Below are 23303 nucleotides of genomic sequence, written 5' to 3'. Positions count from 1 at the left end.
GTCAAAGTGGCTGGTGGTGCTGAGTGACTCCAGAACAGGAACTGCCTTTAAATAGGCATTTGAAATCTTTGTACGGTTGTCCCTTGGTATGCGCGGGGGTCTGGTTCCAGAACCGCTGTGGATACCAAAACGCACAGATGCTCAAGTCCCTTACATAAAATGGCGGTACAGGGAATACAGCTGACCCTACATACCAACCGACTGGTTTGAATCCTCAGATGTGAAACCCACGGAAATGGAGGTCTGACTTTACTGACTTAAGCTGTAGCTTCCTGGAGTTTATAAGCATCTATAACCATGATTCCCCAGCATTTTTTCCAAATAAGTTCTTCATGTTTATTTTTGTAAAAAAACAAAACAACAAAGTCACCACCAAGCACAGGACAGCTCACCAGCAAGGCCTTGCTTTCCCTCCCTCCCGTCCTCATGTCCCAGGTGCCTAATTAACAGTGTCAGGGAGGCAGTCAGCATTGATGTTAGCTTTTCCCAAAGGGAAAATTACAAACAAGGGCTTGGGAGAGGGAGGGAAACCTGGATAAGTTTTTCATCATTGAGAAGTCACTTAAAACTGATTTGTTTTAAATAATCGGTATGTCTGAAGTGCAGGAAAGGAAGACCATGCTGTCAGAATCATAACCCTCTTTCTCCATGTTTCCCTACAAATGACATGTTGGCTTGGGGGAGGGTCAGGCCAGAACTGTGTTTTAAGGAATCAGAACAATTTCATGAGTTTGCTCAGCTTCCCAGAGCAAAAACTAAGATAAATACCTGCTGCTTGTTACACTTATTCTATGATGGGTCAGGGACTGCGGGTCTGGAGTCATTGTTAGTGTATTTAGTGCCAGTGAGAAGGCTGGGTTCCAGCCTTGGACACCGAAGTCCTAAAGACAAAGCAGAAAGAGTCCCATACCCCCCACCACCTTCTGCTGAATGTGGAGGATGGAGAGGAGGTCTTGGCTGTCGGCCTCTCTCCAGCCCGTGTGCCTCTCAGAGGAAGGATCCTGATCCTTGGGAGTGTCAGGTGAGCCCAAGGAGTCCGATGAGCGGAGAGGAGCAAGTGTAGTCCCTTCCGGGCTGACTCCGTGGGGGCTCAGGCTTCGGGCCTGCGGGGCGACCTGCACAGGGACCGGGCTGCAGCCTTCAGCCCCAAGGTGGCCCATGGCACAGGTGGTTTAGGCATAGCCGCCAGCCATCTGACTGGTGGCTGCATTGCTGCCCACTCCTCGCCAGGCCTGGAAGCTGAAGAAAGCGCTCACTCCGTAGGCAATCATCACTAAACAGGAAAAGAACTGAGAGAGAAGACAGCACAGGTGAGTCTGCAGCATGGCACGCGGGGCTGGCGCTGTGACAGTGACACAAGCACCAGGAAGGCAGGCACAGACCGTGAAACCTGGGGCCCCTCAGTGAACCAGAATGAGCCGCTCTGGAGCCACACCAAGTCCTACTTAACCGTACACCCACTCACCAACTGTGGGGGCCGATGGGCACCAGGTTCTGGGGTACCAACTTTATGTCCTAGTGGAGGAAGCCATTAACCGCACAGGCAAGGTGTATCAGGCTGAGAGGGTTAACTGGACAGTGTGCTAAGAGTCGCCAAGGGGTAGGAGCTGCTTTATAGACACATTGCAGGGATTTAGTTTTCAAAAGGCAATGTTCAACAGCTACCCTAGGAATTTTCTGGAATCAGTTCATACATACCCCTACACTAGCACCTGTGGCTACGTTCAGTGCCTCCATGTCTCCATCCTGGTGACTAGTTCACAGATTTCAAAACCATCCTCACCAGGAAGAATGAGGAAACCCAAGTCCTGGTCTAACTCCCGCCCTACCCAGGACCCAGTCTTAGGCGTGTCCCTTCACCTGTCTTAGCCTCCGTTTCCTGGTCTGTCGAAAGGACTGGCAGCCCCTGTCCCCCTCCCCACTGAGGGAGTGGAAGGACGCTGTGAGAAAGTGCCCGCAGAGGCTCATGGGGGAAGCGTGCCGGGTGTGGAGGGGGTTCTGATACTTCACTGGCTCCCCAGCATGGAGCCTGAGTTTGAACCGTGGGAGAGCCTGAGAATCTCCCAAATGGATTAAACTAAAAGGTTTTTCGCCTGTGCCTTTCTCAAGGCAGGAGGATAGAGAGCTTTTAACAGGCTCTCCAAGCAGACACGTGACCCTAAATCAGTGTGGCACCGCTGGTTCACAGCAAAGTTAACCCAGTCTTCCTTTGCCACCCAAGTATTTCCCAAGCACTCTGGTTCCTCAGGGTTTTGCTGTTGATTATGGAAAACTGTGAATCCACTGAGAGGAGGCTGATTCAGCACGTGGCAGGTGCCTGGCCTGGGACCAGGGAGTAGTGGGCGTCCAGGGGCACAGACCTTGCTTTGGCCCGTCTCCTCTGCGACCGCCGAGGGTGCCCCAGGGAACCATACTCACAGAGGCAGCTGCGTGCTGGTTATACTGCCGGGATGTCAGCTCAACCGAAGCAGAACAGCTGATGAAGGCTGTGACGTACAGGACGGTGGCGCCAACGTTAAATATCAGTAACTGGGGATAGGTGGGGGAGAGAACAGGCTTAAGACGTGAGACTCTTCCAGTAACTGTGGAACCTCCTGGCTCCCTCTGGCACATCCCTTTAAGTGGCCAGCATAGGGGTGGGGCTCGAGGATGGGGATGGAGACACGTGGATCTTTCCCACTAAAAGGACCTCGAGAGACAGTGGTCTGCACAGGGTCAGCCTGGAGGCCATGGAAGCAGGGGACATAAACATACCAAAGGCTGAGAGATGCAGGTGGGGGGGGGAGGGGGGAGGGGAGGTGTGTGTGGGGGGGGGGGGTGTGGGTGTGGGTGTGGGTGTGAAGTGATCTGGCTGCGACAGCAACTGTTCCACAAAGCAGAACCCACTCCTGGATGGCAAGAGACCAAATGAAGCCTGTCTCTGAGTGCACCAGCTGAAGAACTCTGGGCCTGCTCCGCTCCTCCACGTTGGCTCCCAGCCAAGCCCCGCCCTCCCTGTCACCCCTGAGGGCTTGGCTCTGAGGCTGGCCCTGGGGGCGCAGGGGGTGCCTCACAACCCTCTCTCTGCCCCCAGTGGGAAGGGAAGAACTTATGTCTGCCTCCTGGCCGCATCCTAGGCTCTAGGCACCATGTCAGACGCCAGGGTGAGGACGGCTAAGCCAGGCGGGCAAGGAAGGGCCCTGGGCTGACAACCAGGCCCAGCTCCCACTTCCCCAATGCTTGGCCCCTGGAGCCAGTTGACACTCTTAGCAGTGGCCCTCGGGCATGTTTGGTTCATCCCATAGATTTTTTTTCAAAAATTACCACCATTCTAAAATTAGATTGCGTATGAAAACTTAAGATTTCATATAAAACTTTCAATATTAAAATATCAAGATTTGGCACCTGCATTCCCACTAACGACAGCTGGAGCTGAGTAGAGGCGGCTTCCTATGGACAGACAGGTGCGGGTTCTCCAGAGCCCCTCCTGACCGATTTCACTCACGCCTCTCACCTGTTCCCTGAAGGGGGTTTGTGGCCCCCATCCCAGAAAAGCCCAACTTGGCAACCCTAATTCAGCCTCCTCTGGGAGCGTGAGACTGCCATGCCATCATGGCTGGGAGAGGCGCCTCCTTCCATCAGCAGCTGTGGCTGGAGCCCCGAATCTGTGCTAAGAAACACCGAGGCCCCTGCATCTCTGGAGATATCTTTCTTCAAGGCTCCTAGGACACGGGGCAAAGGCTGGACTCTGGCCAGGAAGTGAGGCCACCCCTTCCTCACCCCAGGATCTTCCCTCCAAGCCCAGTGCCCGCCACAAACACCACCTGGCTCCTGCCAGTGATGTCGAGATCTAACAAACCCAGTCTGTCTTGAGGATGACTCACGTTTCCTCAGCTTCAAAAGTCATTGAATTGCAAACAATGCTGCCCAGTCCCAGCCTTGCTTGTCTTACAATCATGTGCCTCTCTCGCCTCTCTGCTCACTGAAAGCCTCAGACCCCAGCTGCAGGGGTTTTCCGGGTCGGAGAAAAAAGCCCCAGCAGCTTTCTCTGTGTCTGGCCAGGGTACTTCCTATGGACACTCTCAGCTCTGTGTCCTAAGGAGGCTGGCCTGAGCAAAGCTGGGACACCACCCTCTGGCAGGCTGCAGGGGGCCTCGCCCTGCAGGCAGTGGGGGGTGGGGGGTTGGATACCGACGGACGGGGATGGCACGCCGTGCCCACAGGCAGCCCATCCTGCACACACCCGGCCCGGCCTCAGTGATTCCTGGCAGCTCAGCCCAGCCTCCAGGCCCAGAGCTGTCAGACTGGGCCCGGCCAGAGTGTGACCGAACCCACAGATTCAAATCCCAGCTGCCCCCTAAAAGGAAAAAGACTTTCAGGATCTCAAATGGCCTCCTGTCTCTCCATTCAACAGCCCCTCACTTCAGCTCCCTTCATCGGAGGTCAGGCCTGAGGCCTCCTGGATTCACAGCTCTCAGTGCTCAGAAAAGCTGGACACCCGAACCATCAATCCTCTCTCCCCCACCCAGATCTACAGGCCAGTGAGGACTTCAGCCAATCCCCACTAGCCACTTCTCATTTAGGGAAGGTCACATTGTCACAGCTACGCCCAGAGGCAGAGGGGTCAGCCCGGAACCATCCCCAGGCTTCCTACCCAGACTCACCACCAGCGGCCAAGGCACCATGTACAGCTTCACGTGCAGCTGAAACAGGTAGAGGATGAAGAAGACGATTGTCACCAGCCAGAGGAAGACAGCAACGAACATCACCCAGCCGTAGGCCGGGTACAGGTGGTACGGGGTGTTGGCGATCAGGGCCCACACCAGCAGCCCCAGCACCTGCAGGGGGCGAGACGGGGCCAGAGTCTCCCAGAGCCCCCAGCACTCGGGCTGCAGGCCGCAGACCAGACGCTTCCTGGCCTTTGCCATGGGCCACCCCCTGCAGGACACATTTCTCATTTGCCCAAGAAATATTTATTTGGCTCCTACTGCATACCACTATATACCAAGCCCTTGCCTGGTAACTTACACCTCTTTCAGATCTCAGCTGAAATGTTACATGCTCCAGGGCACCTCCCCTGCTCCTCCAGTCTGGGATCCAGAACCCTCTTCTGCTCACATGGCCCCCCAGGCACCCACCACCCAAGACTGTAATTCTGTTTCCTTCCCCAGCCTGGAAGCCACAGCAGCAGTGCCACCCCCCTCACTGGCTCCAGCATGAGGCCCCTGCAGCCCTGGAGAGGGTGGTATCCCAGGCTTGCCAAGTTCCCCAAGGGCAGGACAATGACTGTCCCATTCATAGGTGCATCCCTGCACCCAGTACAGGAGCCGAGCTCGGCCAAGGGCTTAGTAAAAGCTGCCGAAAAAAAGATGAAGTCACCAGCACATCCCAGAGGGAGGGACACAATCACAGAGTCCCAGAGCTACAGTGACCTCTGCCTGGCGCCCCACCAAGCCCCTTCCACCCCACCTTCTCCGACTCTCCTAACTGCCTCTCAATATGCATGTCACCAACTCCTCCTTACAGCTGAAATTGGGCCTCAAGAGAAGCAAAAGGACCCATCACACCATTCTGACGTGGCAAGGCGGGTCCCAACACCCCTGTAGTGTGTGCAGCAGCTAACAGCATGGCCTCTGGAGCCGGCTGCCTGGTTTAAAACCCACCCCCCTTACCAGCTGTGTGACACTGGGTAAGCTCACAACCACTCTGTGCTCTGGTCACATCACCTGTCGCATGAGTATAAAGAGCATACCTACCTCATAGGGTCAGGACCCACAGGGTTCATGTACATAAAGGAAGTATTCCCAGCCGGGGACGCTGTGCCGCAGGGAATTCTACACAGTTAGGTTGGCTGACCAGCCTCGGGGGGCCTCCTAGGGAACTTGACCGGTTGTACCTCCCCTGAGCCTCTCCTGCCCCTTTCCTGCTGGCTGAGACCCTGTAGGCTGGGACATCCTCCTTCTCCACAAGGGCATTCATTCTCTGGAATCCCCTGGCCAGCAGCAGCAGGCCTCGGGAGGGAGGATCTACCGTGCGGCTGTGGAGAGAGCCTCCTTTGCTGATGAAGACACACAGAGCTGTCACTCTTCTTCCCCTGGACAGCATCCAAGCCTGTGACACCAAGGCTCCCAGTCACCTTGCCACTGTCCCCAGGATGAGCCAACAGGCAGTCGGGTCACAGGGAAGTGGCCGAGGAGCGAAATCCACCTCTGGCTGCTGGTCTCGGGGATGAAAAGTCCCCGGCACAAGCTCCTAGACCAGACACAAGAGAGCTGTCACTCACCCCACAGTAGACAGAGCGGACGCCTGCCAGGCATCCCACCGAAGCATCCCCGCCAAGGACCAGAAGGGAAGTTTCTGTGTCGATCCCCCTACATGTGTGGGGTCAGGGCAGGAATGACCCTAGCTGAGGCCGGGAGTCCCGCAGCCCCTGTGACAACTTTTGTTTCTTCCCACCGCCCGGAAGTGAGATGTGGAGCCTGGGCCTGGAAGTCATGAGCTGGGCTTTCATCCTGCCTGGGCTGTGGGACACGAGGCAAGTGCCTTCCCCCTCCGCGCTGCTCACCAGGGCAACTCTAGTCCACCTGCTAGAACGCAGGCCCCTGAGGAATCCTGTTCTGGCCATCGCTGCATCTCCAGTGCCCGGCAGTGCCTAGCACATAGACCTGCTCAATAAATACATGCTCAGGGTCTAACCTGCCTCAGTTTCCTTATCCAGGAAATAGAGGTCAGACACCCACCCCACACAGGTGCTGTGTGTTAAGAGGACACAGGTGTGAATCGGTGGATGTGCTCCTGGCGGTGCCTCCCTCCATCCGGGTGGGGGGGAGTGGAAGACTTGGGAAAGCAACCACTCCCCCTTTTCTCCAGATTTTTGTACCCGCTCCTCCTCCCCTTCTGGGGGGTGAGTCCCCAGGGAGGCCCACCCCACACTGCACCCCGCCAGCCTCCGCTGCCCCCTCCTCTAGCCTCTGGCACTCTCCTCTAGCCACCACCAACAGGCTGGGTGGCCCATGGGACCCAGTTTGCAGGTGAGGAAGGTGGGACAGGTAGCAGGGCCTTGCAGGCAGTCACACCGCTGGGGGCAGAGCCCTTACCCACAAGGACCCAGAGTCGGGCTGTCTCAGCGCAGCCCTCCAACTATTTTCCACCCATCCTTGGGACACCCTGCCTGAAATGGACACGTCAGTGGGGCCAAGAGCCCCCAGAGCTGGGGGAGGTCACTGTTCCAAAGGAGAACAGACACTCCCGAAGCAGCAGCACGACGCAGGACCCTCCCAGGGGAGGACTGCGCATGTCGGGGGCAGACAATTTATCTCCTCGCTTAAAGCAGGGTCCTTACGGGCCTGCCAGCCTGTTGCCCGGTTCCGACTATCTGAAAGGAAGTTAGAAAGTGCAGTGAAATGAAAAATCAAGGAAGAATCGATCTGGGTTTATGTTAATGTACATTTATCAACTGTTGATACTTTACTAATGGGCTTAGTCACAACAAGCACACAATGCCCTCCAGCTCTGTGCCAGGCCTCAGGGAAGGTAAGCACCTTCCCTTTCATTTCATTGACTTCCCCATAACCCTCTCATTAGTTAGCATTATTTACTGTCCTCATTTTCCAAACAAGAGCTCAGAGGAAAATGTGCCCATGGTCGTCTATGGTCACCCTGTGGGTGAAGGGCAGGGCAGGATTTGAACCCAGATCTGTCGTTCTCTGAAACCTGGGATACTGAGAGTTACTTAGTGACGTATAAAAATGAGGACACTTTGCTGGCTCCCGGGGTGAGGGCCAGCAGGCATCCAGGCTCTCTGGTCTCTGCCTCGCCCTCCTGCCCAGCCCCGATTTCCAGATCATCAAGCACAGCCCCTGGGAGACAAAGCTGCTGGATAAGCAGTGGGAATTTCTGGTGATCCTTCTGGCCTTGCTGCCCTGGCCCTGTGCCCAGGGAGCTGCCTCGGTTTCTGCCCTTGAAGAAGGAAGGTCCATTCCTCTATCTGAACCAGACGGACTGGTTTTTCCCATCCCCTCACCCCCAGCCCCAAGAATCTGCAGGGAGCACCCCAGTCCAGGACAGGGCACCTCCTGACACATGCTGACCCTCTGCTGGCCTGGGTGGTCCTGCGTGGGGAGCTGGGCCCAGGCCTCAACACCAGAAGCTGCAAGGACTGCTGGACCCCTCCCTCCTGCTGTGGACCCACAGTCTAGCTGGAGGAGGCCGGAGGACTTGTCTTATAGTCCAGTACAGAACAGTAAACCTCACTGTGCAGAGGAAGGGGGACAGCGACTGGATGCGGAGGGCGGAAAGCAAGGCAGGACTCTGCCACCTGCATGCAGGGCTTCTCCCAGGCCCTCTTGCAATTCTAACACCCTCTGAGCATAGGCCTCACCGCGTGCATCCCTCTGGGTTCCCTCATTCAGCAAGTATCTGTTGAGCACCTCCCGCTGTGTGAGCCAAACCGTGAAAAGCCCTGCTTTCCTGCAGCTCCTACTCTAAAGGTGGGGCGGGGGGAGGCAGATGAAAACCCAATACATGAGGGAAACACAGGATATGTGCTATGGGGAAAGATCCAGCTGAGAAGGGTAAGAAGGCCAAGAAAGATCTCACTGGGACATGTGGGCATAGGAGAGGCAAGGGAGCGAGCCGTGTGAGGAAGAGCAGAACTCTGTGCCTTTACCTCTGAGGGTCCCTGTCTCTTGCCTACATGTTCATCTGTCCCCATGTCTCTCTGTGGGGATCTACACATACATCTGTGTGTCTTGCTCTTAAAGACAGACACACACACATACCCATACATACACACATACACAGAACCAAACCTCATCCTCTTGGTCCTTCCAAACTCTCTGAAGCCCCTGCAATGCCTCCTCAGGCACGCACTGCAGATAAACAGAGAACTGACTGGAAATCTTGAAGGAAAAAAACCCCTTTCTTCCTGAAAACCTGAAGATTTCAGATTAGGGATTTTCTCTTTAAACGACGGCTGTCAAAAAGGTCACATTCACATGCCCCAGGACCTTTGCACCTCCAGAGAAAAAAGTTTTGTCAACAACTGGATAACAGAGATATTTTTGTTAAAAGCACCTTGCAGGGCCAGAGAGGAGAGGGATTAGTCACAAATGCCTGACCAAGAGGTATCCCTCTTATAAGAACTCCAATCCAGTGACTGGAGTTCTCATAAGAGGGAAACCGGACAAAGAGACACACAGAACACCGTGTGAAGATGGAGGCAGAGATTACAGGAATGTGTCTTCAAGCCAAGGAACACACAGGCTTGCCGGCAACCACCAGAAGCTAGGAGAGAGGCATGGAACAGACTCTCCTTCAGAGCCTCCAGAAGTAACTGACCTTGCCAACACCTTGATTCTGGATTTCTAATACTGTGAGACAATAAATTCCTGGGGTTTTTTTGCCTCACTGTGCAGCATATGGAACCTTAGTTCCCCGATCAGGGATTGAACCCGTGCCCCCTGCAGTGGAAGTGCAGAGTCTTAACCACTAGACCACCAGGGAAATCCCTCTGTTGTTTTTTAAGCGACCTAGCTTGTGGCATTTTGTTATGGCAGCTGTAGGAAACGAATACATCTTTATTAGCTACTCTTTGAGTCTACGAAAGGCTGTTATGATCTGATTTAACTGGGGGATGCTGGCATCAACTCTGATGGAAAGTTGGTCTATTAACTCCCTGGGTTCAAGCTCTGGCCCTGCCACCTTACTAGTTGTGTGACCTCGGGCAAGTTGCTGAACCTCTGTGACTCAGTGTCCTTATCTTTGAAATGTGCCTACCTCACAGGGTAGATGTAAATGAAGTAATATATGTAAGGTACTTAGACCAATGCCCAACGAAGGCTTAACACTCTACATGCTCTAATGTTATTATCACTCTGAGAGATTAGAACGTGGGTTGTTCCAATCCATTCTCTGTGCCCGGTTTCCTGGGGTAGTAATAGTGTGCAGTTCCTAGGGGTGTGAGGGCTTGGGGAGATAATGAATGCATCTAATAAGTACCAGGCACAGTTCTTGGCAGATAAGGGCCCTCAGCCAGTGTGGCCCCACCCATCTTTCAGATAAGGCAGCTGGGCTTATGCAAAGGCAGGGTGATGCGGAAGTGGTAGCCCAGCCCCACCCTGGGATACCTCTTGCAGCTATACTCCCTCCACTCCTCACAGGTCCCTGGGCAGAACCCTTCACACCTTTAGACCTCAGTCTTCCCCTCTGTACAATGGGAGCAGGGAGGTCTGCTCAGTGTTCTCCAAGGCTGCCCACAGTCTGAGGCCTGACTCTCCTCAACAAAGGCCTCCTCCGGGGGGCCCACAGCCTTCCTTCCCTTGTACTTACTGGAGGGACTCCACAAACCCCACGAGCACTCGGCTAACTCCTCTCCCGCCCAAAGATGGTTACCCCGACTCTCCTTTTAATCCTCTCCACTTCCTGGGCTGAGTTAGACCCTTGTAGATTTGCTGTGTGACCTTAGGAGAGGCACCTAACCTTTCTGGTTTGTTTCTTCATCCAACATGTGAGGGGGTTGGACAAGTACACCTATCCTGGTCCCCTCATAGGTGTGTCATGCAGGTAAAATACTGTAAAGGAAAAGTGAAAAGTTGTCGAGATTGTGAGTGGCTAGGAAGGCTGTTACACAGCCAGGAGCTTAGAGGGAGAAAACCCCACAGTTGGGGGGGTGGCACGCGGGGGACAACACCTCAGTGCCTGGAGGCTGACACCAGGGTTTCAAACTCAGCAGCCGCCGAAGCACACAAGTCACAGGAACGACCAAGGTGGGCCAGGCGAGGTCTGCGGAGCTGAGAGCGGCCTCCTGGTATCTGGAGGAACACAGGCCTGAAGTAGCCAGAGCTGATTTTTTTCTGGCCGCACCATGCGGCATGCCAGATCTTAGTTCCCCAACCAGGGATCACATCCGTGCCCCTGTATTGGGAGCGTGGAGTCTTCCGCACCGGATCGCCAGGGAGGTCCCAAGAACTGATTTTTCAAGAGACATTAGAAATCTGAATTTCTACGTGAAGTCTTCAGCTTTTTAAACCTTGGCAATGAAACCAAATGTTTTGGAAATACTTTGAGGGCAGGGCCCAGGACTGCCCTCGGGACTCCTTTCTGCTCACTGCACCACCCAGAAAATGGAGGTCCAGGGAACCACGTGAACCCTTCCCAGGGTTCCCCCTCGCAGGGGCACATCTGGGCAGCTGAGGACACTCAGAACTTGGCCTGACCACACTCAGCCTCCACCCCCGCCCTGGCTCTTCTCCCTACAGTGAAAGGGACTTTATGGGGACAAAAAGCCACCCATTGTGCCACAGGAGACAAAGGCACAGGGGACAGAGGCTCCAGGCGCCTGGGTGGCCACAACAAATCCACATACCACCTCCTCCCTGAGCAGAGGGGGCGGGCTCAAGGGAAAGGCTCCTTGGAATTCCCGCTCTGTACACTCTGAGCCTTCAAGAATCCTGGGGCATCACACCCCAGCTCTACAGGAGGTGTGAGGGCAGATTCGGAACCCAGCCTGAGCCAACGGACCGGGTCTGGGGTGGTATGTAAGTCAGCCAAGCCTCCTTTTTGGTACCTGAAAAGCAGGCACGTGAGTTACCAAATCGAGTCATTGAACAAACCCTCCCGAGGGCCCAATCTCTGCCAGGTGCTGTTATACAGGCCCTGGAAGTCCGGGGGTCTTCCTGGCAGCCAGTGTCCCCACCCACGAGCACACAGTTCCCAGCCTGGGCTGTCAAGGAGGAGGAGGAGGATGGGAACACAGACTTGGGGCCCGGTTCACCTTCAGGGCTTTCCAAACGCAGCTTTTATCACATTCCTGAGTCCTGAGTCCCGAGTCTCGGAACTAGAGATGAAAGAGACATCTGCACACACACCCCCATGGCCCCACTGCCCCCAGAGCCCCCTAAAGATAACCTCTAGCCCCTGTGTGCAGCCTGCATGTCAAGGAGCCCACTGCTACCACTCTTCATTTGGGGTCTCTCTCAGGGTTCTAGAAAAATCTTCCCAACATGAAAATCAAGCTGCCTCCTGCCTACCCCCTTGCCGTTTCCCATTCTGCACTCTGGGGCCAGGGACTAAGCAGGTCCCCTCTACAGACACCCCAGGTGTGTGGAGGCAGGTGGGGGGCCCCCTGAGGCATCCCCAAGGCTTTCCCTGGCTCCCAGAGCCAGCAGCAGCACTCCCCCTCGGTGAGGTACCAGAAATTTAGACCTAACCTGCCTACCTCCTCACCCTCCTCCCCTTCCTCCCTTGGGGGGTCTCCTGGTCCTCCCCAGAAAGCCAAGCTGTGCCTCCCCAGCACCAAGACACTTACAGCCACACATAGGTTTCCCAGGAAGGCCTGAGTCCCCTTGGAAGCCAGGTCAAGTCCAACCCCAGGTCCCCACCAGTACTTCACTCCCAGGAAGCCCAACTCATTCAAGTAAAGCACTTGGCCTATTTCACAGATGAGGAAACCAAGTCTCTTGGAAGAGACAGACCTGGCCCAAGGTCATGCACAGTAAGGGTAGGGCCAGTTCTGTGACCCAGTAGAGAGAGACCCCCAGAGGAGGACAGAACTCCAAACCACAGGAGGCAGGGACACGCTCTAGAGACTAATATGTTTAGAGGGAGCATCACTGCCTGGAGGTGGGAGCAGAGAAGGGGAGGGGACGTCCTTGACCCCTGGGCAGGGGGAATGACGCAAGTTTATGTTCTCAGCACCCTGAGGCAGGTCCCCGTCCTGCCACCCGCCCTCCAGAGAGAGCTGGCTGCTGGCCTCATATAAAATTCACTAGCCTCGGAAGGCCTGGCCTCTCCCCCTATTGGAGAACTGGGGGGATGGGAGACCTGAAGTGAGGGTCTTCCTTATTCCCTGGACTTCCTTCCTCAGACACCGCTCTAGCCCTGACTCTGTCACTCATGTCTGTGGTGACCTTGAGCAAGCCCGGCCCCATCTAGACTTCGAGGACGGACAAGTGACCCCATCTAGCTAATCTCGTACAGGCTGGCAAGTCATCTGCTATCTGACCTCCCTGCTCCTAACTGAAGCTCAAACATCCCAGAACAGCCCCAGGTCCGTTCCCTAGCAGCTGGGCCCTGCCTGACCTTCAGCCCTCGCCTTCCTGCTCTCACCTCTCCATGAGACCCTGGGGTGCTACCCTGCCCTCCCACCCCTTGGGCAAACAGGAGCGGCCAACTCAGCCCAACAGCAAAGGACCAGTTAATATCCAGGACTGGGCTCACTGGACTGCCAAGGAAAACAGGTGCTCCCCCAACACTAGGGTTCCAAATCGCCATGGGGACCAGGACAGGACCCCCTGCAGCTCCCTCAGACCATCAGCCCTCACTGATTCCACCACAAACAACTCACCAGCTGACAAGGAGTAAAGGACACCTGGCCCTGATACTCCAACAGAAACCGCAGCCATCCACGGCAGGTGGACAGCTCCTCAGCCTTTACCTTTTTTCACTTACAGATGGTTAAGAAAAGGCCACCCGGCCAGTAACACTGAACTCAAAGCCATTGCTTGCTGCTGTGCAATCCTGGGACAGTGCTTCTCCTCTCTGGGCCTGAGGGGGCCTTCAAGTGCCACCTTTACAGCTTTTGCTGCACCGGTAAATGACCTGTCCTATTTGTTTTTTAAGAACTTTTATTGAGATAAAATTGACATACAATAAAGTGCATATATTTAAAGTGTACAATTTGATTTTTTTTCTTATTAGTAATGTAGACCTGTCCTATTTTTTTTACTCACTATTTTCTATTTACTCACATTTATTTGCAAGATTTTTTTAAGTTACTTTGTTTTTTACAATACATAATATATATGACACGATAGGTAACAAAATGGTGGGGTATTTTTCTTTAAAGATTGTTTTTTATGTAAGCCATTTTTAAAATCTTTATTGGATTTGTTACAATATTGCTTCCATTTTATGTTTTGGTTTTTTAGCCCTGAGGCATGTGGGATCTTAGATCTTAGCTTCCCGATCAGGGATCCAACCTGCACCCCCTGCATTGGAAGGCAAAGTCTCAGCCACTGGATCGCCAGGGAAGTCCCACAACATGGTGTTTTTAGCATGTTTCCCTCCCCCCCTGACACTCAGTTTCTTTCCAGGGGGCAACCAAGAGTGATTTCTCAAGTGTCTACTATCTACACACACAGGCATGCACGTGCATACACTTCAGATAGGCTATATATATAGCCTGTGTGTATTTCTCCCAGACAAATGACAGTATTCTACACACACAGGTTTTCTCCTTACGTTTTCCACTTAACCATACAGCCTGGAGATTGTCCATCGTAACATACAGAGCTGCCTTATTGTTTTCACTGAGCGGTAAGATGTTATCTTTCTACTAACTGTATGGTATGCCACTGCACAAATGTATCATAATTTATTTAACTAGTCCTCATTGATGAATGTGGATTTATCACACAAATAAGAATTTTAAAAAGAAACTTTTAAATCACTAAAAAGTAGAGAACTTGCATTATCTACCACGATGGAAGCTAACTATAAAATTAAATACAACAAAAATGTAACAATCTTAATACATCTTAGACAGATACAGTTGTCTTCCCAGGATCCAGAGCTCTAGATTTAAAGAAAAAAAAAAAAAGTGTTGGGAAGGCACTGAAGACACTTTAGCACCCAAATGAGGCTGTCTCCTCTAGTAGTCTTTCAGGAGTGTGACTGATTGTAGGTGATGTGATACTTCCCAAGTTCCACGCAGGAGAATTTCTTTATTACCTCTAAGTGGGAAAGCCCTAACTCTGACTCAGTTCCCAGAAGCCAGAAAGAAAAAGGAAAAAGAAAGAAAACAAGAAATTTGGCAACATAAAAATAAAAGTCTGTTTGGCCAAAAACAAAACAAAACAAACAAGCAAACAAAAACAAAAAATACCATGAGCAAAGTCAAAAAAGGAACTAGGAAAAAAATAGTTGCACATCATCTAGCACTCCTAGCAATTGACAGGACAAACAACTTAGTAGAATGTAGAAAGAATACAAACATACAAGGAAATGCAAATGGCTCTTAAACATATTTTAAAAAGTGAGGTTGTTTGGGATGTCTCTCGGCGCAGCAGTTATGTTTTCAAGCCCCCAGTGTAGGGGGCCTGGGTTTGATCCCTGGTAAGGGAACGAGTGCCCACATGCATGCTGCAACTAAGAGTTTGCATGCCACAATTAAGGAGCCCAAGAGCCACAACTAAGGAGCCAGCCTGCTGCAACTAAGCAGCCAGCGCAACCAAATAAGTATTAAAAAAAAAAAAGTGAGGTTTTTTAACCTCACTCAATAAGAAAAATGCACAACAATGCTACCCTGACCTGCCACTTTGCCTGGGGCACACATTCTGATGCTGATTCTTAGCCGGTGAGGCTGTGGGGAACAGGCACTCTACCACCTTATGGAGGGCATCTGACAATCTCTACCAAAATCACTAACACACATACCCTAAGCCAGCGGTCCTCCTCCTGGAAATGTACCACACAGATGCGCTCAGTGGCTTGGGCGAGATCATTCCCTGTAAGGAAGGGTGGAACAGCAAGAGTGGAAACCCAAGTGCCTGTCAGCAAAGGGACAGGCCACACAACTCACACCACAGCTGCAGGCTGGACTGCAAGAGAAGCCATCACACTTCCGGCACTGAGACGAAAAGCATCTCTGTGACACAGTTGTAAGTGAAAAAGGAAAAGTGCAGAAGGATGTGGCTAGACTATAGCCCCTGCGGTAAAGTGGGGTGAGCTGGGGATCTATAGCCACATATGCAGATATCTCCTTAAAGAACGCCTAAGATGGTACACGGGAACCAGAGAAGAGCGGGCATGGGGGAGGTCAACTTTAGCCAAAAGGGACAGAGAGTTTTCACTGTGCTCTTTCCCACTCTACATTATTCTAGACTGTTCTAAATATATTACCTCTTAAAGAAGTTAAGGAAACAAAGGATTAAAAAAAGAAAGATACATGTAACTCTGTGTGCAATGATATAGAACATCCCTAGGTGTATTGCCAAGGGGGGAAAAGCATGGCAGGGCACAGGCAGTGGGCCTATCTATGTTTTGATAAGGGTTGTATATAGAAATAACACGTTGACTCACTGGAATGCCACACCCGTGATGCCTTGGGCGAGGGCTGGGGATGGGGGTAGGGGGAGTGACCCAACAGGGATGAGAGACTACATCTTCACTGATAGTCCTTTGGACTGCTGGAACGTTTGTACTGTATCTCTGTATGATGTGTTCAAAGAATAAAAACATTTTTAAAAACTGGGCCCATGAATCGAGAAATGGCTAAATGAGCTACAACCCTACCAGTGACACTCTGGGACAGCCCAAAACAGTTAAGGAGGAGGGAGACAGCTCTGTATAACATGAAAAGAAGCAGGTGCCCTGGGTGTGAGAAGAGCAACCAAACAAAGGATACAGAATAAAACCGTCAATGTTTTTTTAAAATACACAGGAAAAAGAATTAGAAACACCCCAGCACAGCAGTTCCCTTGGGGAGAGGGGTAGGGGATCCAAGAATAACTTTAGCCTTATCTGTAATAGGTTTTCACTTTTTAAGGACAATGTGTCCATATACTGTTATATAATTATACATTGATTCCAAACACTGGACATCCTCCTAACCACAATACATGGGGCGTGTAGGTGGAGCTAACAATACAGGCTTTGGTGTGCTCCCCGCAGTGGTGCAGGAGGAAGGTGGGCAGCGAGCAGGGCCAGGAATGCTGCCCTAAGGCGACAACCCACGAAACTCAGTGCTAAGGAAAACCCTGCGAGTCCCCAGCACTGTGATCCCAATATGGCCAACCTCTGCTCAAACCTCGCAGAGGCCAACAACCTCGGCTAGCCAGCCTAAAGAGTTGACTTTCAGCCCCTGCCCTGCCCCCAACCTGGAGAGGGGCTGCCATGCCTCGTGGGGCTGGAGACCGAACCAGGATTACCATTAGGAAGAACTTTCTCATGCTCCCAGATGCACAAGGATGGAGCAGGTAGCCTTTAGAGGGACTGAGCTCCCTGTCCCTAGAAGCATGCAAGCTCACGTTGAGGACACACAGAGGGACGTTTGGGAGCAAGTGTAAGATACTTAAGATTCAGGACTTGCCTGGTGGTGCAGTGCTTAAGAATCCGCCTGCCAATGCAGGGGACATGGGTTTGATCCCTGATCTGGGAATATCCCACATGCTGCGGAGCAACTAAGCCCGTGCGCCACAACTACTGAGCCTGCGCTCTAGAGCCCACGTGCTGTAACTACTGAACCCCGCATGCCTAGAGCCCATGCTCTGCAACAAGAGAAGCCACAATGAGAAGCCAGCGCACCACAACAAAGAGTAGGTCCGCTTGCCACAACCAGAGAAAGCCTGTGCATAGCAATGAAGACCCAACACAGCCAATAAATAAATAAATTTTAAAAATCAACAAAAAAAAGATCCCTAGGATTCTATGATCCTGTGAATCGTAACTGCTCTTCGTTCTAACATACACTGCGTTAAGCCCTCTGCAGGCATCAGCTTCTACACTCCTCACAATCCCAGCATCACCATTTCACAGACAAGGAAACTGAGACTCAGGGATATAAAGGAACTTGCCCAAGATCACAGAGCCAGGATCTGAACTCAAGGCTCTCTGCTCCCACCAATACTCTCACTACCACCCACGGATCACTGTCATCAAGGGACAGGTAAGGCTTCTGATCTGTTTATTCCCCTGCCAACTGGGAATCATGTGACCACCCCAATCCCAGGAGGTAGGACAGAAGAAGGGACAGAAGGTGCCAAACACAAATGGCCCTACTGCCAAAGGCCATTCATATGGCTTCTATGTCCCGAGCCTCAAGGATGCCTTCTGACGGCTGGACCTGTATACAAGGTATTCCAAGGTTTATCTGCTCTGCGCCTCCTTCTTACTACCCCTTGCATGTAACTAAACCCTTCAGAGTCCATTTCTGTCAGGAAGCCTTCCCTAGTGACCCTGGCCCCTGATGAATTCCCTTTCCTGAATTTCTTCCCCTTCCCCTCCAAAGCACTCCACCTCCGACACACACACACAAAAAAAGCCAGGCTTTGGATTCTCAGATCTGAGTGCAAATCCCAGCTTGACCACTCTACCACGCTATCCCGTGTGCCCTGGTACAAGTTCCTCAACCTCTCTGAGCCTGTTTCCTCATCAGTAAACCCAGGTAGATCACTTCTCTCCCCAGGGCTTGGGGAAGATTTAAAAAATAAGAAAGATATGTGCACTTAATGGCATTTACTTTATACTTACTCTATAAAGGCTCTGGGATCAGCCAAGTTAACCACACCTTCCACAAAGTTCCTCCATCCTCTGGCCACACAAAGATTTGCAGTATCAAAGCTTCCAGGTTTTTAATGACCAAGAACTGTGTCTAGACCAAACTTGCCTGCTTCCTTTTTTTAGATGCTACATGCACAAATTCATGTTTCCCTTTTTGCCTAAGCTGCTAGGAAACTCAACAAAGAATCAATTGCCTTAAACTTGTGATAGATTCCAGATCTCCTTTTAGCTCCCTTTAAGTCAATCTGTACCCAACCTACACACACATCAACTTTTAAAAATGCTTTTTGGGACTTCCCTGGTGGTGCAGTGGTTAAGAATCTGCCTGCCAATGTAGCAGACACGGGTTAGATCCCTAGGCCAGGTAGATCCCACATGCCACAGAGCAACTAAGCCCGTGTACTACAACTACTGAGTATGAGCTCTAGAGCCTGAGAGCCACAACTACTGAAGCCCGTGTGCCTAGAGCCCGTGCTCCACAACAAGAGAAGCCACCTCACTGAGAAACCCACTCACCGCAATGAAGAATAGCCCCTGCTCACAACTAGAGAAAGCCTGTATGCAGCAACAAAGACCCAACGCAGCCAAAAATAAAATTAAATAAATAAATAAATAAATCTTTTTAAAAAATATATTACTTTAACTCATCTGTCATATGTGACTTGATGTCATATTCCATCTCATGTTCTTTCTGGAGCTAGATGGGGTGGGGGGAGTGATAAATCAGTGAATACTGAGGTTAGTTCTTTAGGACAGACTTAGTACTAAACAAAGAATACATTTCCTTCCAAAGAAGCTGGGACCTTTCTACCCAGCCCCACCCTCCCTCCTACTCCCACATCCAGAACTCTTCACCAGATCCCAGGAAACAAAAGGGTCTGATGGAGAATTAGCTTTGACCTTCCCATGTACTGCCTCCTCCAGGAAGCCTTCCCTGATCCCTCCACAGGAAGTTCATCCTCTGAGCATCTCCTATGCAGACCAAGAGCTTCTGGAGAGCAGGCACTGGGCCTGGGATCTCCATCACTCCCTCAACAGCACCACATCCAGTGCCCGGTAGGAGCCCAGCTGAGTGTGGTAACAGAGTATGGATCAGAAAAGTCAGGCCACTCAGGGCTTAGATCCCAGCTCTACCACTCTGTGAGCTCTTGGGCAGAGAACTCACCCCTGAGCCTCGGTTTCCTCACTTGTAAAGTGGAGGAGAATAAGAGAATATGAAGCTCTTGGCAAAGGGCCTGGAGCCTAGTTTGCACCTGAGTGATGGGAGGTATGACAACTTCCCAGCAGACTGGTGCCTGTTGAGTGGAACCCCCCTTGTCTTAGACCCAGTGGAACTGTCCGTTGCCAGAGAAACAGTTCTGGAAGCAGCTTCTCCCACAAGCTAATCGGTGAAGGCACTAAAAGGTGCAGGTCTTCAGAACTCTGATGGGAGACCCTGGTTCCCCCCTCCTCCAGGCTCCAAAAGCACCGCAGGGAGGGCAAAGGAAGTCATCCTACTCACATTCAGTCCCTGGGAGTCTAAGTGCCAAGCTCCACCACAGCTCTGTGGGCCAGTCCTACATTCAATGGACACCTCAGTGTCTACATTTGTGCGATGGGACCCAGATGCTCAGGGCTGGGCTGCTGAGTCCACAGGGACCCCCAAATCAGAGACACCAGCCTCCTCCAGAGGAAGCTACCCCAGTCCTTGCAGGCACAGCAGGGCCCCCCTCTAGTTCCCCTTATTCCAAGCTTCATTGTTCAAATGCAAAAGGGGCCTATGCTCAGGTCCTGTCTACCAGAGCTAAAGGGGGGGAGAGAGGGAGACACCACGCTGCCTCACCGTCCTCAGCCCAGCAGGGATCCCTCTGCTGTTTCAAACCTCCTAAGGCTGCGAAGAGAACAGGGTCACCACTTCTCACAGAGGTATTCAAGCCCTCAGCTTCTGGCCACCCAGAAACAAATGCTTCAACTCCAGTGTAGGGGAGTAAAATTTGCCACCCTAAAATTCATCTCTTTGGCATATTAATTGTAAGCTGCTTATCTTCTAAGAAACAGCAGACATGGGAAAAACTGAAAACTAAGGTTTCTTACCCTCTTGTAAGAAACATTTACATTTGTAAGGAAAATCTCCATCTGTAAGGGTGTCTCCCTCACGGTACCAAGAGATTGACCAAATCTCTAGAAAGGTATCATTGGTGAAAGCACTGCAGCACAACTGTTTACTGTGCTTTTTCTGGTCACCTCCCATAACTGGCTCCCCAACCTCAACATCCTCTTTTGTCTTTGGCTGAAAATGGTATTTAAGGGGAGGGTTTTGGCCATCTTGAGAGTTTCTCCATTTTTCTGGGTCTTTTCCATGTGTACATTTTATTAAACTTTGAGTTTCTCCTGTGAATCTCTCTCATGTCAATTTAACTGAGAACAGCCAGAAGAACTAGATGGGTTGAGGAAAATTTCTTCCTCCCCTACACTGGCTAAACCAACCTGCTGGCTACTCTCTCCACTTGCCTTCCATTTCCCCAGCCCTGGCTAAACCAACCTGCTGGCTACTCTCTCCACTTGCCTTCCATTTCCCCAGCCCCAAGCCTTGCCTCCCACGGTGGCCCACCCTTTGAACACCCTTTCCGTACCTCTGCCTCTGATTTCAGCGAAGTCCCTGTTCAAAAGCCACCTGTGCTGCATGCGCCTTCCTGGACTCAGAGCTGATCACCCTTCTCTTCTGCCCTTTCACACCCCTGGGACTGGGACGCCCTTCCTGCTTGGCTGCTGTGCCCTTCACAGCAGGCCAGGCGCCTAGCACTCAGCACTGCTCCAGACGGCTTCTTCCTACCTGCGGATTTAAATCAGTCCCCAGTCGGGACCTCTCCCCCTTCCCCTCCCTTTCCCTCCGCAGAGAATCTGCCAGACGGCTCAGAGAGAAGAGTTAAAAATGTAGATTTCTGGGCTGTGGTGCCTGAGATTCCAATCGCGCATTTTTTTCTGGGGTGGGGACCAAGATCTACACGTTAAACAAGCCCCTCCGAGAGAGTTTGAGGCTGAGGTGGGGGAGGGGGCCCACAGGAAGAGATGTGAGGAATTCTGAAAGAGAGATAGCACTGGCCCAGGAGGAAGCGTGCTCATTTGGGGTCAGGAGGGAGGTTTGGTCTCGATCCCTGCCTTCTGTCCTAAACCTGGCAGCCTTGCTAGGACCCAGCAGTGGGACAGCAGGAGGTGCCCTAATGGTAAATAGATTTTGGTCCACCTCCAATTCCCCCCTAGTCCTCTGAAAACGCACCAAGCCCTTCCCACAGGGCAGCCATCCAGTTTCCTGACTCGCACCAGAGGGTACTATAGGGAGAAAAATAACACCCCGTAACATCTGCTGTGTGGGGAGAGGGGTGTTCCCGTCGATCCGCCTCGGCTGAGGTCTACAAAGGGTATTGGATACAGAGGAGTCCTGCCTCTGGCTTCCCACAAATCCCTCTCCCAGCGTTGGGCGCGGTCTCTCGGTCCCAAGGAGCCAGTCAAACCCGCTGGAAACCGGCAGGTTACCCAGTGGAAGCGAGAACGGTCGGGCACCCGCGCGGCAGCCCATAGGGCCCTGCCGAAGGGTCTGTGTTGGACCAGACGTGCCCATTCGATTAGACGAGGAGTACTTTGGGGTGCAGCCACGCGGAGCCGCTGGGAGCTAGGCAGAGGGTCAGCTGAGACTGGACTTTGCCTCAGACTGGGTGCTCGAGGGCTGAGGGCATAGTCCTGGCAAAGGGAGAGCCAGAGACAGAGAGAAGCAGAGAGTCGCGCGCAGTGATTGTGGGTTTTGTGAGCGCTTCCGTGGGTGACCTCTTGGTGACCACCTGGGATGGGGCACTGGAGTGGGCGCTCTGATATTGGCGCACCTTGCCGTGTGCTCGAAGAGACGACAACCAGGACGTCTCGGGGTAAGAGGGTTCCAGAGTGATGTCGGGGGCGTCCGTCCTAGAGGCGCCCCCGAGGAAGGCACGGCGCATCGGGGCGCGTGACCGTGGGTTGCGGGTGTGCGGGGAGGAAAAAAAAAAAGGCAGCTCCTGAGCCCCCGACCCCTCCAGACCCGGCCGGGACCCCTCCCACCCCACCCGGCCCCTAGCCCCAGGCCCCACCCGCGTGCTCACCAACTGCAACAGCATGAGCGCACCGAGGCCGGAGCGCACGAAGCCCAGGTCTGGGCGCAGCGCCGAGACAGCGGCGCCGCCTCCCTGCGCGGGGCTGCTGGTCCGCGTGCTCACTTTAGACGGGAACTCGGCCATGGCGGCTCCGCTCGCCTCCCGAGGTTGCTCTGGCCGCCGTCGCCGTCGCCGCCCCTCCCGCGGCGGGTGCCGGCTTCTGCGCGGCTCCTCCCCGGGCTCTCCCGTTTGCGCTGTGGCTCCCGGCGCTACGCGCGGTGTCTGGGCGGGGAGCCTGGAGCCGCCAGGTGCAGCCGGGATCCCGGCCCCGCCCTCTCCATGAGACCCGCCCCTTTAACCCATTGCACACCGGCGGCCGGTCCAGCCTGGAGTCACACGAAGTCGCCACTTGTTTACAGACGCCGAAACGGAGGCCGCGGTCAGTGAGATGGCGCCACCAGAACCAGCACGTTTCTCTCCCCGCGAAAGCCGCCTGCTGGCAATTTCCCCCCGCGTTTGCGGCGGTTTTGACTTCTCCTCCGCGCCCTTCTCGCCCTTTAGCTTCCGAGCCTCGGGATGAACTGGCGGCCGCTTACTGAGCGGGTCACCACTGGCTTCCTCCCGGATCCCTCTCTTGCGCCTTGTTCCCTTGGTCGAGGCCCTGCACCTCTCCGAAGTCTTCCCGTAAAGCGGGATCGGCATCCCTGTGCAGAGACTCCCAAGGAGTCCCTGGACCGAGCATCCAGGAGGCGAGGGTCTGGGTAAATTGTGGGTGTGCGTGGAAGTGGGAGGTCCTTTTATGACTCAGTTGAGGTGGTTTTCTCTTCTGAACTGATTGAGCGGTAACTTAGAAGATCGCCGAGCCTCAGTTTCCTCGTCCGTTAATATAGGGATATGAATGGACCTCACTTCACAGAGCCATTGTGCGAAATAAAGGAAATACCG

General features: G+C 53.0%; 1 protein-coding gene across 1 annotated transcript; it reads right to left on the bottom strand.

The window, feature by feature from the left end:
• Positions 1-322: 322 nt before the first annotated feature.
• PLLP (plasmolipin) lies at positions 323-22631 on the bottom strand. Its single transcript, XM_057713463.1, has 4 exons — positions 22368-22631; positions 4644-4817; positions 2419-2529; positions 323-1289 (listed from the first exon to the last, which is right to left on the bottom strand). The coding sequence occupies exons 1-4, from the start codon at positions 22500-22502 to the stop codon at positions 1173-1175; spliced, it is 537 nt and encodes a 178-aa protein (XP_057569446.1). The 5' UTR covers positions 22503-22631; the 3' UTR covers positions 323-1172.
• Between the last annotated feature and the right edge of the window lie 672 nt (positions 22632-23303).

Source organism: Hippopotamus amphibius, chromosome 16, assembly GCF_030028045.1.
Source record: "Hippopotamus amphibius kiboko isolate mHipAmp2 chromosome 16, mHipAmp2.hap2, whole genome shotgun sequence".
Lineage (NCBI taxonomy): Eukaryota > Metazoa > Chordata > Mammalia > Artiodactyla > Hippopotamidae > Hippopotamus > Hippopotamus amphibius.
The sequence above is the reverse complement of the archived record's forward strand: the minus strand, read 5'-3'. Positions and strand labels throughout refer to the sequence as shown.

What these genes read in the sequence shown, in the direction of transcription:
- PLLP (XM_057713463.1), bottom strand. Translation starts at nt 22,502, where the DNA reads ATGGCCGAGTTCCCGTCTAAAGTGAGCACGCGGACCAGCAGCCCCGCG. An exon ending in CGCTCATGCTGTTGCAGTTG is followed by an intron (nt 4,818 to 22,367) that starts GTGAGCACGCGG and finishes CGCCCCCTGCAG; the next exon opens with GTGCTGGGGCTGCTGGTGTG. An exon ending in ACCAGCACGCAGCTGCCTCT is followed by an intron (nt 1,290 to 2,418) that starts GTGAGTATGGTT and finishes CTTCTCTCTCAG; the next exon opens with TTCTTTTCCTGTTTAGTGAT.